General features: G+C 31.3%; 1 protein-coding gene across 2 annotated transcripts; it reads right to left on the bottom strand.

The window, feature by feature from the left end:
* Positions 1-1,426: 1,426 nt before the first annotated feature.
* Positions 1,427-10,955, bottom strand: LOC146539042 (protein quick-to-court-like). 2 transcript variants are annotated; one of them, XM_085185860.1, is made up of 6 exons: positions 10,668-10,953; positions 7,636-7,904; positions 6,435-7,475; positions 6,023-6,124; positions 4,672-4,764; positions 1,427-2,807 (listed from the first exon to the last, which is right to left on the bottom strand). In XM_085185860.1, exons 2-6 carry the CDS (start codon positions 7,870-7,872, stop codon positions 2,604-2,606), a joined length of 1,677 nt encoding a protein of 558 aa, XP_085041986.1. In that variant the 5' UTR covers positions 7,873-7,904; positions 10,668-10,953; the 3' UTR covers positions 1,427-2,603. The 2 variants fall into 2 exon arrangements, with proteins under 2 accessions (XP_085041986.1, XP_085041987.1); XM_085185861.1 differs by lacking the exon at positions 4,672-4,764 and having other exon boundaries at positions 10,668-10,955.
* Between the last annotated feature and the right edge of the window lie 3,214 nt (positions 10,956-14,169).

The following is a 14,169-nucleotide window of genomic DNA, read 5'->3' on the forward strand; positions in this document are numbered from 1 at the left end:
TGCATATCTTGTTGGGGGGGGGGCCTCTAAAACAGTGATGCTCCCACTCGAAATTGCACACAGAGCCATCCTGAAAGTTGCCACCTTTCGACCGATCCTTTATTCGACTACGCAACTTTATAAGGACTGTTCTTAGCGTCAGGCAGTTATTTGTGTTGGATACAATCGTACGTCAACACAAAATCACCCCCTACGTTAAGATAACTAAGCGACGTAAAGATAATGTTTGTCCTCTCCCTGTTATACGTTACTCTTTTTCTAAAAAATTTTTCTTCTATCTGGGCCCTTTCTTATACAATAAAATTAATACAAGTACTTCCATGTATAATCTATCTATCCATAAATGTAAAGCAACTGTCCGTTCCTTCTTACAAGAGAAAACATATGAGGAAACAGAATTATTTCTACAAACATTATTATAAACTAAGTATATTATAAAAATCTTATACTACATGCATAAAACATACATATTCATATACATACCTTACATATAACACAAATACACATACACACACACATACACACACGCACACACATCTTATATACTCACCAAAATATTTATAATATTAAAGAGATAATTAGGTTATAATATAATATGTACATTAAGACTTGTAACTCGTATAAAGGAACATTTCATTTAGTACCCTCCGTGGGACACGGCACTGTTACTCTTTACTACACATCCGCACATATACACACACGCACACACACACACACTCACACACACTCATAACACACACATACACACACACACTCATAACACACACACACACACACACCTAGCAAACTAAAACACACACCTTTATTTTATTAATTTCTTTGTTTTTATTTCATTATTTGGCTTGCGACAATAACACCTAAGTTTATTTTCAAAACAGGGAAGTCACTAGCTTCTAAAACACAGTTAATTCTTACTTAGGAGCTAGTAGCCCATAAAATGTAAAGTGAATGTTGTCAATAAAAATACTTTTTATTTTTATTTTATTTTACTACGGGTTACTTTGTAACCTATCTAAGAGGACAGTACCTTAACCAAATTGTATCTAATAAGTGTTTAAATAAAGATATTATTATTATTATTACATTTAAATTGTTTATACTTCATTTTTAAAAAATAATGCATCCATTAAAGCGCAACTATGCTTTTTCTGTTTGGAATATTTCATTTAAAGCTAAAAATCGTGATGTCTTAATACTATATTCCCTCTGTCTTACTTGGAGCTAAAAACAAAAAAATATTAATAAAATAAAAGATTTTTGATATTAGTAACTACTTAAATTTGAGATTTGAAATGGAAATTTTCATTCAAGTAGCATAAATATATTTGGGAAAAAAATTAAGGTTTAGTTAAAAATATATATTTTGTAATAATTTTATAAATTATTTAAAGTAACTCTATATATTAATAAGATTAAATAAAACACATTTTAAATTCACTGTTTATTGAAAACACAAGATATAGCTGTCAGTGAAAATGTCACAACTCTTATTTCTTATTCACATGAAGAATGTATACCATTCCAGCGGGTACACATATATAGACATTCTTTTTAATTTATCATTGTAAATTATGCAAAATCACAAATATCCATCCAATAAATAAAGATTCTTAAAATCATTCTCAATTTGACACCCACAGAATTAATTATTATTTAATTATATGAGCAAATAATATAAATTAAAACTTGCATCTTGATCTTGATCTTAATTGTAAATTAATGTGATGTGTCGCTTAAGTAAACAGCTTTAACACTAGCCATACTAAACAACTAACACTTAAAGGCATTGCCTTAAAATAAAATAACTTATTTAATAAGTTCTATTTTAATCTTAGCTTCTAATTTCTGGGAATTTCAAATTGAGATGAGTATTTTTTGTTAAATATTTGGACTACCAAGATGGATGTATAAAGCATACTTCTTTTATTATGCAACATTTAATAAATACGCTAATCACAGATGCAGCTCATGTAAGGCAAGAAAACGTCGATAAAACTTATATAAAATAGTCACAGAGCTCAATAGCTGTAGACGATCAATTTTATTATAACAAGAAAATGGTGTTTTAGTTAAGGAGAAAACAAATAAAATTAATCTTCCAAGCTATCAAGTCGCAGCCAATAATCAAATAAAATCTATAAATAAACATTTAAAAATCATCACATGCGGAAATAACGAAAAATAAGAATATTAAAAAAACAGTAAATAAAAAGGAACAAAATATGAAATAACACTTATTATAACATTGTCATTAAGAACCTCATCACTTACACTTAACTAAAAATATAGGTCAGGATTACACAACTGAATACAAGAAAAGGAATGTTTCTTTGGACCTTAAAAACTATGGAATAAAATCACAATAGCAATAAAAAAATAATAAATTCGATTAAAACAATAGGAAAAACAACCACCAGTACTTAAAAAAAATTAGTATTAAAACAAATAATAATAAACCGACCGATTAAGTACAACACTAGTATCGTAAAGCGACGTGCAGCCATATTTACTTATTGTATACATAATATCTAAAACTGTAATAATAGTTTCAATGGTCATGCAATATTTATATCTAACTAAGTGGTGACGCTACCATTTGCAATCTACGTGAGTCTAGCCTTGCGTATATTCTTTTTCTCTGCTTCAGTGAATCCTAAAATATTTTCTATAGCGTTGAGGTGTCCTTGATGGTTTTCTGGGTCCGTTAGGAAGTAATAAATGGCGGACTTCAAAAATTGTAACGTCACCTCAGGGTCTATGTTTGTATTGCTGCCCTTCTGCGACTCCACTATGCGACGATACATGGCCTGCAACAGATTTAATTATATTAAAATAATATGTTAAATTTATTTTTACGAATCTACAAAAAAATATCTAATAAATTTAAAAATAATTTTACATATAAGTACTAAAAAACTAAGTACCTACGTAAAAAAAGTAATATAAAATAAACCCAAAAAAAAAACTACTGAATAACCAACATAATAACCAAGTATTTACAGTAACAAGTATAATATTGACATTCAAAATACGCTTTAAAAAGTAGATGATTTGAAATGTTGAAATCAAAATTTCATTTCTTTTTAAAAGTATTGTGAATTCAAAAGCCAGCTCATAAAGCAATGTAGTATTTTTATTCATAAATATTTGTTTTAAAAAAAATGTAAGAATATTTTAAACATTTTTTAGGTTATTTTCACACAAAGAAAAGGAGATTATTTTTAGAAAACATAATATGAAAATTTGAACATAGCAGGAATCGAACACCTCTTGTAAACCAACTAAGTACACTATGTCATAGATCAACTCATACTTACATAAAAATTTTATATGCTTGTTACAAAAATAATTATTTATGAATATTCATAACAACAACATTGCCTTAAAAACTGTTTTATATGGCCTTAAAAACTGTTTTATTAACGGTTTTATATGAAGAATAGTTAAAACAACTGTGTCTTAAATAACATCTGTAAACTTAAAATATACCTCATAATAATATTATCAAAGTACTTCCACCAAATATCCAAAAGAGGCTGTTTCAAAAAATAACATGCAAAGCTATTAAGCGCAAGTTAGGTTGTATTCTAGTCTAGCATTAAAACTACATTTTTAGAGTACGGTCGACGAGTGGTAGGCACCCGAAGATGACAGATTTGATGATGATGATTTTAGAATTTTCATTATTTTTTGGAATATTATCTTCCCCGAGTGCAACATGTGCAAGAGTTCAGAAATCCTTACTTCAGGGCGACCACAGCTTGTCGACGGTACTGTGTGACTGAGTTGATAAAAAATAATAGTTTATAATGATATATCAAGAATTTCATATATAATTAATAAAAATAATAAATAATATGAATCATACTAAATATGGCACAACCACATATGCACCTGTCCCATTACAAACTTTCTAGATTCAAATCAGATCAGAAATTCTTCATATAACTTACAATGAATTTGTATATACAAATGTATATAATATTTTTTTAGCCTTACGCACAGTGCTAAGACTACGTTCCAATTTTAAATACATTACGTGTTGAGTCGCGGAGCTCAACACCACGCTCTGTACTATTTATATACTCATGGGTCTGATTTGAAGTTAGCCCATACAAATTCACCCACCTTTACCAAGTTAATAAGCCTAAAATACCTATTTATTATACATAAAATATCAAAATTAGCATATTTATATAATCTCAATATAAATTTTGCATTACACCAATGAAATAATTATTACACAAAATGAATCTAAATTATGACAGATGAGGTCATAAAAGCGAATATGGCTTTGCATGGCATAATTAATTTTAGAAATGGCATGTAAATTAATTTATTTTAACTTATTAATTCTTAATGTATGTCATTTCATAATTTAGGTATTTAAAAATGCAAAATATAATATAAAAATAATTTAACTAACGTTAAAATTAAATAATAAAGCTTACAAGTGAAAATAAAGATAAAACAAGAAACGCAGAGAGAACCTAGTATTAAAATATTTGAAAAGTTCCCAAGATTTAAACTTTTAAGCAAAAAAAATCTAAATAAATTTACGACCGCAGCTGTCAAAAGTACGGGGATGACATAATAAGACCTGTGCACTAAAGCAATGTGTAAATGAGAGAAAAAAAAATCGATTTTTTAATCTGTTGGGTGTACTCCAACCTTTCGAGCTCCTAGGACCCATAAAGAAACAGCCTCCTTTGCACTTAGAAGTACTTGTGACTTTGTAGTTCGGTCCGCTGTGAATGCCGTGTCCTGTAATTCACTACACGTTAAAGCGATTGTTATTTTTGCGACTAATTTGGTACACCAGGGATGTTTTGGAGCTCCGTAACAGGATTTCCGATATAAAAGACCAATCCGTGACCGAATCCGGAACTTTCAGTTTAAACCTAAGCCTAACCTTCTTTTTAAAGTAAAACCAGAAATAAGTACATAGAAATTTAGTTACTAGGAAAAGAAACAACAAATATGCAGTGGAGTAGCAGGCTTAACTCGCGCCCGGGGCAAAATTCTTCCTCATCGCCCCCCAGACAAATCCATTTAATTTCATATGTAAATTATACTCCCAAATTAATAAATGAATAAAGTCTTAGTCTTCAAACTTAGCTTTAAATGAATAGTCCTTACATAATTAAATTAAATACATATATTGAAATAATTTTGAGGACCATTCGGCGGCCCTTTGGGACTAGCGCCGGGGGCGGATGTCCCCCCCACTATGCCTCTGCAAATATGACAAATTGCAAAGCTGCTGACACCAGTACAAGAATGTAACAGTAACAGCTGTCGTCAGCTTAAGAAAAGGAAATTATATCCATAACCAAAATTATCAGGAAGAAAACGATAATCCGAAATAATTCAGTAACTAAAACTGATATAGTATTGTTCTTATATTTGTATTCATATTTAGATACGAAATGTTACATCCTTAACATCCCTGATGAACGCTAACGTCGCGGCCAAATTAATAAATAGATATATTTAATTATCGATTTTTATGAGAAATCGATATTTAATAATGTTTTTATCATGGTGCATAACTATTTTATTTTTAAAATTCTTAATTTCTTTTTAATTAAAATATTGTGCATATTTTAAGAAATTATTGTGTTGTCTTATTATTCTTTTCAACTGGAATACATTTATTAGATAGAAGATAAAAATAATAGTTATGTCACCATAATAATACTGCAGAAGTTTCATAAGTTATTGCCAATAAACATTATCAGTACTAAATGATATTTGAATTTAAAAAACAAATTAATATATTAATAAAGCATTAAGTGTGCATCGAGTAGATAGATTATATTTAATAAAAAATCTAGATTACCTAGAATACTGAAAGAATTTAACACCACACAGTAAATGTTAGCTTTTAATTATAATTAATTAACTTGAAATGAGTCTAATTATGATTATAGTTAAAAATATAGCCTTGGATTTTGCTAAAGAGTTAGGTTAGCTGGGCATCTAATTTTTTATACATGAATTTAGTTATTCCATAACTTACTCGGACATTCTCGAGCTCTGTCTGTGTTATTTGTAGTTGTTGTAACAACTCTTCAACTGATACGCGGTTAAGTTGGCTGGTGCTCGGCTCCGGCTCAACCTCCTTAAATTTTATAATGACAATATTTAGTATAAATGATTAACAACATATTTAGTAATTTATAAAAATAGGATTATATAATTATTTATTATTAATGTAACTATAATGGCATAGTGATAATTAAAGATTTTCATTTCCCCACTTTTGTAAAACAAACTGTGACATTGCCAATCACGATAAATGTCTAAATTTCTTGAATCTAGGTGCCCCATCCTGCTGTATGTAAAGTAACCAAAGTTTGCGGCAAGTGTTAACAAAAGAAAATTACTACTAAAATAACAAAAAACACTTCAAATTATTGAATAATAATTACCTTATCCAATTCAAATTTGGCAGCTTCCTTTCCTTTGTTATACATTTGTAAATAAATAGACTTATGTCTACTTTCCTCATCTTCCAATTGCTTGCTTGCCTCTTCCAACTGTTTCTCAAGTACATGTATCCTTTCTTTAGCTTGCTCATAGTTTGGTAATAATTCACAATATCTAGTATTGACATCTGCAAGTTTCTGTAGTAAGGCTTCGACTTTGTCATTGTGAGCCTTTTTCATTTCCTGTGTTTCACCAACATGAGCTCTCATGACATCTTCTATTTTCTTTTCATAATAAGATATTAAGCTGCGGCGCTCTTCATCACTGTCACCAATATCTGTCATACAAGATGCATCATGGGTCAACATATGTACAGACTCTTTTGAATGTAAGGAAGAATTTGTGAGATCATCAAAATGTCCTGAATCAGTAAACGATCCCTGCATCTCATTTCGACAGCGAGTTGGAGTCTGACCTTTGAAGAGAGGACTGTCAGTGATATCATAGGATCTGTCTTTGCATATTTTAATACTTTCATCGTCAATGGAATGTTCTTCATTATTTTCTCTAATGGTTACAATCTCACTAGAATTTGATTTTTCATCCGGTGAGAATATTGATGCTTTGTATAATCTCAACTCCACAACTTCTTTTGTGAGCTGGAATATTTCACTATCTTTCTTCTCTAAGTCTTTCTTTGCTTGGCTTAATAGGTTTTTAAGGCGACGGATTTGTTTCTGAGCGCGTTGTGTTGGCGTTAGATATTCCTCTCCTGCCAAACCGGCATGTGAAGAACAATGCAACACATAGCGCATTGAGCGTCCACTGAATGTTGTGCCATTAAAAGGCGCATATCCAGCGTCAATTGATGCTGCTGTCGCTGCACTGCCGTAACTGTGAAGGGATTCATCATCTGGCAAATCCTCAGGTGAACCAGGTGGCGTGTGGGCCGAATCTGTCATACTTAGATGCCTATCTATGCACGGTTCTTGTATTTTCAAACAGGATTTCTTTGGTTTATTTTGTATGTTTGAGTTAAACGACTGAAACAAAAAAAAAACAATGAACTTGTACAACTATTGTTACTATTTAAAGTAATGCAAGTTCTAATAAGATTTATGGTGTTCGAAAATGAGTTTTGCATCCATGTAGTAGCCGTGGCAACAAATAAAGCGCTTATTAAAAATGCAAAGCCCTACTTACTTGGCTGCGAGGTCGATGGCTTGGCTCCGGGAGACGAGAGCCATCGCTTCGTTGTTTATGGTTTGTATTTTCCGTGATTATTGGAATATATTTTCTAGTTGTTAAAGGAGATCGTTGCACCATTTTCTCACCGCGCAGCCGCAGTGAAGACGAGCGGCGGAAATTTCCTGTGACATTTCCTGCGCAGTAGTGCTCATCTTGAAACTCGGCAAGTCTTCTTCCGCAATTTCTATTCATTTTATCTAATTAAATCACATTGACGTAGCGTTCTGCAAAAATTAAACAGATGGGTAAAATTGAAATTTAAGCAAACAAAATTCATAATATAATGTCACAGATTATTAATGTGTTTACAGATTATACATTTTTGTTCAGATGTTATATTGTATACCGTAATGTATATTTAATTAGCACCGTAGCTAACACATCTAATGCATACTATGCAATAAGTAGCAAGAAAGAAATCTTTATAATTATATTTTCCCAAGCGTGTCACTATAAAGTATAAACGTACGGTGGGTTCGATTTTCATTCGTGGAAATGAATTATTTAATATGATTAATTCCACCAATTAACACAAGAATCCCCCCAGAATTCAACTGAAAATGGTTTCACTATCCACATATAACCATTGAAAACTGAGAACCAAGTGGAAACATGAACATATATCTTAATATCTGCAGAGGAGTAAGAAACTATTTCCCATATTATAGGTACTCTGCAAAGTTTGAGATATTAAAAACTAAAAAATCCAATAGTTAAAAAAAAATCCAACCAGTAATCGCCAACTAGGGATTGATAAAATATAAAATGATTTTATTTTATATAATATTAAGAAGTTGGAAATAAGTGATAGTAAAAGTAATGTTCATGTAAGAATCCATTAGTGTTCAGATTTGATGACAAATGAGGTCGACTCACGCGAAGCTGAGATAGTAAAAAAATTAATTGTAAGCATTTTAAATATAACGTATATATGTATAATAAACTGCATAAAATTATAAACTAGTAACTAACTACTTATATGTATTGAGAACTGAAGCAGAAAATCAACCACAACAATTTCGTGGTTCTTTTCTATGAGGACAAAACGGAAAAGGGACCCATAAATGTACATTTGTTTTTGAAAAAGTGTTTGTTCCTAAACATATTGTTTTTATTTTTGTCATTATTTTTATTTTATATTCAATTAATTTAAAAACTATAAGATATTTAGATGATTTTGCAATATTACTACTTATTTTTGATAATGACCACTGATGACCTGGACCAAACAAAAAAGTTTTCTTCCCTTTTATAAAACTGATAACAAAAGACAGGCATGCTCATAATAGAGCTTATTATCTAAAAGTTAAATTCAAATTTAGTTAATTAAATACTAGGCCACGTTAATATCGACTACATAAAAATATAAGTTTCGTGGTTACCGCTAAGCAGTACGTTACAACACGATGATGTCGTAAAACCAGTAAGAAACGTTTCTCAGAGAATATTGCAAGAATGAACAAACGACTTCACAATACTTATTTTGTGCAATTATGTATTGTTTTCGTAGTCCTAATAAATTCATAATAGGTACAACGAGCGTGTCACCTACGTACGAGTATGTTGTAAATAAAAATGAAAAATATATTTTTTTGGTATATTAATTATACAGTTTCAGAGTGTATCCCGCACACAGCAGGGAAGCAGGGGGAACCCAGTGTTAAGAGACTCCGTTCCCCATTTTCCTCGTAATTAAATATGACAATAATTCATTTCCTCGAGTGGGAATCGAACAACCTGTCTCTTTTACAGTCACGCGCTTAAGCCTTTACACCACGAGTAGCCTCCGGGCATGCTAATTAATTTTATTATAACTAAAACAAATAGATTCAATCGCTGCATAGTTTTGATTATGAACAATGCATTAATTAGATGTATATTAATTACCTGCTAGTACTTCTACTTGCAGCTTTCGCAACGATTTCACTTGTTTAGAACGTAATCTTTTTTTATCGGTAACACTTCACAACAACCCATGCGGATCGCGATTTAGTTATAGGTTCGTAACGAAAGACCTCAATTTCTGTCGTTAGCTATGGGCGATTACTTATTTTTAATGAAAATGGCAAATTGAAAAGCGTTTCTTAGAACTTCACAGAAATTTTATTTCGAAATCGATTTTTCTAGAAAATGTAGAGTGACCTAAGTGATTTAAGCGTTGAATGTACCTGAGTAATTAAAGTTAGTAGAACGTTTTTATAAACAATAAAATGTTAATATGAGAAGTTTCCACTGTTATTATAGCGCCAAGGTCGTGAAAGATAACTTAGCAGAAAATGTATACAATTTGGTGAAGACCTTGAATTCGGGTCCGTATGTATGGCTGCTGGCCAAAACGTGAAATGGAATTGTAACAATGCTAGGCAAGGTACGTAAAGTACACCGGCTTTTATATAATCATTTTTTAAATAATCAAGATTCACTAATATTTGAACTGACTGCTTTAAAAAGGCATTTATTGGTACTTTTTCCATCGTTTCCAGACATTGTCTTTTAGGTAGAGACCGCACTCTCTCTCAAACTGAAGACTCTTACCAAAAAGGAAAATTAAATATCTTTTAAGTATTAGGATAAGTGCTATAACTATTACATGCATATTGAAAATCATAGTTTATGTAACCTTCATCAAGTAACATTTATAGGTGTTATTAGAAAAAAAATTATGGCTTTGTGTATGTTTTAAAGGAAGTATAAATGTTTAAATCATCAAAAGCTACTTCTAAATATAGCTACAATTACCACCGACCATGAACCGTCATTAATTGCATTCAATATTAAAATATATTATAATTTAGTTGAGACTAATCATATTATTATATACAAGGACAAGGCATAGTAAAAACTCTCGAAGATACCAGTTGTAAATATTTCACTTACAATTTTTTGAACATCTATAAATAACTAGCTATATAGTTAAAACTTATACACTATTTGGTATCCTTTTAACTTATTGTTAAAGTTAAAATACAAAAATAAAAAAAACTTACTAATTATATTGACTTGCACAAACAGATCCAACATTCCCGCGAAAACTTTATTGGAAAAATGAAATACACTCATCATCACAAAGAGTTCTCATACATAAATGAATACATATATATAAAAATCGTAATTCGTTAGTTCGTTCGCACAGTATTATTCGATTAGTAAACTTAGAATTCAACTCAGTCTTCGCATATTACATAGAGTAAACCATTCACGTTAACTTTTACGCTAAGAATGTTGCGGTAAGTTGTCGGAGCGCGGTCCGCCGTCGCGTCGTCTCCCTTCTCGGCTACAGCGAAACTGCACAGCTAGGTTTATGCGGAAAAAATGAACTCTATTGTCAAATATATCAATAAACTCAATATTACACAATATACTACGTTTACGTTATATAACATAACATTTATTACTTCAAGTTGTGATAGCAGAGAATCGTTTGTCGACTGAAAAACCGCAGTGAGCGGTCGAAGTGAATGTACACGCTGCCATCTAGTGTTAAAGAGGGAACATTTAACGTTTTTCCGTATGTTTTTGTTAAATATTGTTAAATTGTGAATTGAATCACTCAACTGGATCGCTCGCAAATCGAAATGCGTTCCATTTTGTTTTTTTGCAATAAAACTATTTAAAATCACGTACTTCGGTACCTACGCTCTGTTACATAGGTGCTAGGAACTACTGCTATAATATTAGTCTATATCTAATACTAGCGGACGCGCGCAGCTTCGCTAGCTTATTTAGAGGTGAATTCTAATAAACCATGAAACATGTGTTCAATGAAATATTTTTAAGAGTCGAAATTTCAAATTTTATAAAAATCGGTGGCGATTTGAAGATTTTTCCATACAAACTTTCAACCCCTTATTTGCACCTTTAGGGGTTGAATTCTAGAACACCATGAAACATGTGTTCAATTAAATACTTTTAAGAGTCTGAATTTCAAATTTTATAAAAATTGGTGCCGATTAAAAAAAATCGATACAAACTTTCAACCCCTTATTTGCATCCTTAGCGGGAGAATTCTAGAAAACTATGAAACACGTATTCAATTAAATACTTTTAAAAATCTAAATTTCAAATTTTATAAAAATCAGTGCCGATTTAAATTTTTTTCCATACAAACTTACAACCCCTATTCACCCCTTTAGGGTTATAATTTTTTAAAATCCCTTCTTAGTGGATGTCCAGATTACGAAAGTAAACATCTGTCCAAATTTCACGTTTCTACGCACAGCGGTTACGGCTGTGCGTGCGTCTTACCTCAGTCAGTGAGGACAAGTCCTTTTATATATATAGATAATTCCGGCGGAAAGTTGGGAATGGGTTATCTGTGTCTACTCTGCTGTGTGCGGGATAGAGCGTGAATAGCCGATCATATAAGCATGGTTATTGAACACGCTGGTATTGTTTGGTAACAATCGACCAATAGAAATTGAACTATGAGTTGCAATGCGGATGGAAATGGCGGCAGTTGTTTTTTCCAACCGCAATTATTACGACGTAGTCTGATAACGATGAAAACATGGTTAACAAGCATTTGTAGCGCCATTTTCTACTTGGTTTTTGATTTTTATCATAAAATTAACTTTTCATAGTGTCTCTTACGACAAAACTGCTTAAAGGTAAATAAACTTGCCGTGGTCAATTGATGAATTGACATTTCCACTATTTAGGAGGGGAGAATTCAATTAAAAACAATAAAAATAACTACTTTAATTGCAAGCCTTAATATTCGTTTGTTATTCGCCGTCAAATTAAAATTCTTTGTCTAACACACCGTCTCGCTGATCTCTGATCATAGCTTCACGCTATATCCCTTATAGAATCCTATATAGAATCTCCTATATAATAACCTCCTATATAGAAGAATTCAATTAAAAATATAATTCCCTATATATAGAAGAATTCAATAACTACTTTAACTGCAAACATTAATATTCGTTTGTTATTCGCCGCCAAATTAAAATTCTTTGTCCAGCACACCGCCTCGTTGAGTGATCAAATCAAATGCGTTACTATTACGTATTTCAGTATCTAATTAACACACTTCCTCTGCAATCATTACGTACTCGCACATTTATTTTATGGGTGTAAATTTCAACCACAATATTTAAGCAACATTTGATATATTTATTATATGCCTATATCACGTATGTAATGGGGTAGACAGAGAGAGCCTAGTGTTAAGGCACTACGCTCCCCACTTTCCATCGAATTCTAGAGGGATTGTGTGTTAAATGGGAACCGAATCCACAATCTGTGAGTTTACAGTCACACGCTTTTGCCCCTGCGATACGAATGGCCTCTATGTACCTATGTAATTATTAAATTGTTTTTTACATATTTATATATAAAAATATTACCTTCGGTCAAAGATATGGAGATGTAGAAATGTATAAAGACTCTATCTATCACGTTTTCCTGAACAATCGGTTGGTCCAAATTGAAATTCCCAAGAACTCAGAAAAAACCTTAAGAAAAATTGAAAGTAAAAAATCTCTTTAAACTAACAAAGCGTTGACGCGATAACTGTCGCTTTGTGTATTTTATATTATATGAAATCCCTTTATTCAACATATTAAATATAACAATTCGATTTTACATATTAATATACATTAATATGTAAATTTGGCTTACGAAAATAATCCGTATTTTTAAAAGCCATCTTCCCGCTGTATCCCGCACACAGCAGATCCCCTCGACATCAGAGCGAAGAACTGAAAATATTAAATATTTCATTCCCTCGAATGGGAATCGAACCCACGACCAGTCACATTTACAGTCACACGCTTGTACCACTACGCTACTACTGGCCTCATTATTCTCTGGTATTATATCTTAAGCCTTCAGAATTTCGAGCCGCGTTAAGCGTTTCGTGTGAAGGTTGTTTATTTAATAAAATCCACTTAAGATTGGATTAACATTGTTAAGGATTCTTAAATGACAGATTTTCCATAGCTATTATTAACCAGTGGAGTAATTTAAAGATTTTTGTTCCAAAAACATGAACACGAGTTTTAAATGAACAGGTTTAAAAGCAACCTAACGACTTTTGTGCGAGGTTCTTTTTTTTGCTCTGATTTAAATTGGTGACATTGTACCTCCGTATGTACAGGTTTGAAACGAGATATAGCTATTGTGAGTAAATTAAATATTTTTTAGAATATTTCTTTAATAATATTTTTTTAAAAAATAAAATGTTAAACTATAAAACTTTAAATATTATCTGTGAAGTTTTCCTATTTTCATTCTAGCGTCAAGATGAATAGAAGAAGGCAATTCCCAATTACAACTTTAAAGAAAGATCTTAATTCTTTATTTACTTTGTTATTTATATGTTTTTAAATGAAATAATTCTCAATAATAATAACTTGCTTTTTTCCTTAACATGAATTTCGTTATTTCCCCTTTTTGGAGGTTAAGCTCCAGAAAGAAGTATGTTATATTTTTGTGAAAGAAAAAACGGGAAATAACGAAACTTACATAATTTTATAGTCCGTTCGG

This window comes from Heliconius melpomene, chromosome 5 (assembly GCF_056956725.1).
Source record: "Heliconius melpomene rosina isolate 202511_hmr_F chromosome 5, ASM5695672v1, whole genome shotgun sequence".
In the NCBI taxonomy this organism is placed as follows: domain Eukaryota; kingdom Metazoa; phylum Arthropoda; class Insecta; order Lepidoptera; family Nymphalidae; genus Heliconius; species Heliconius melpomene.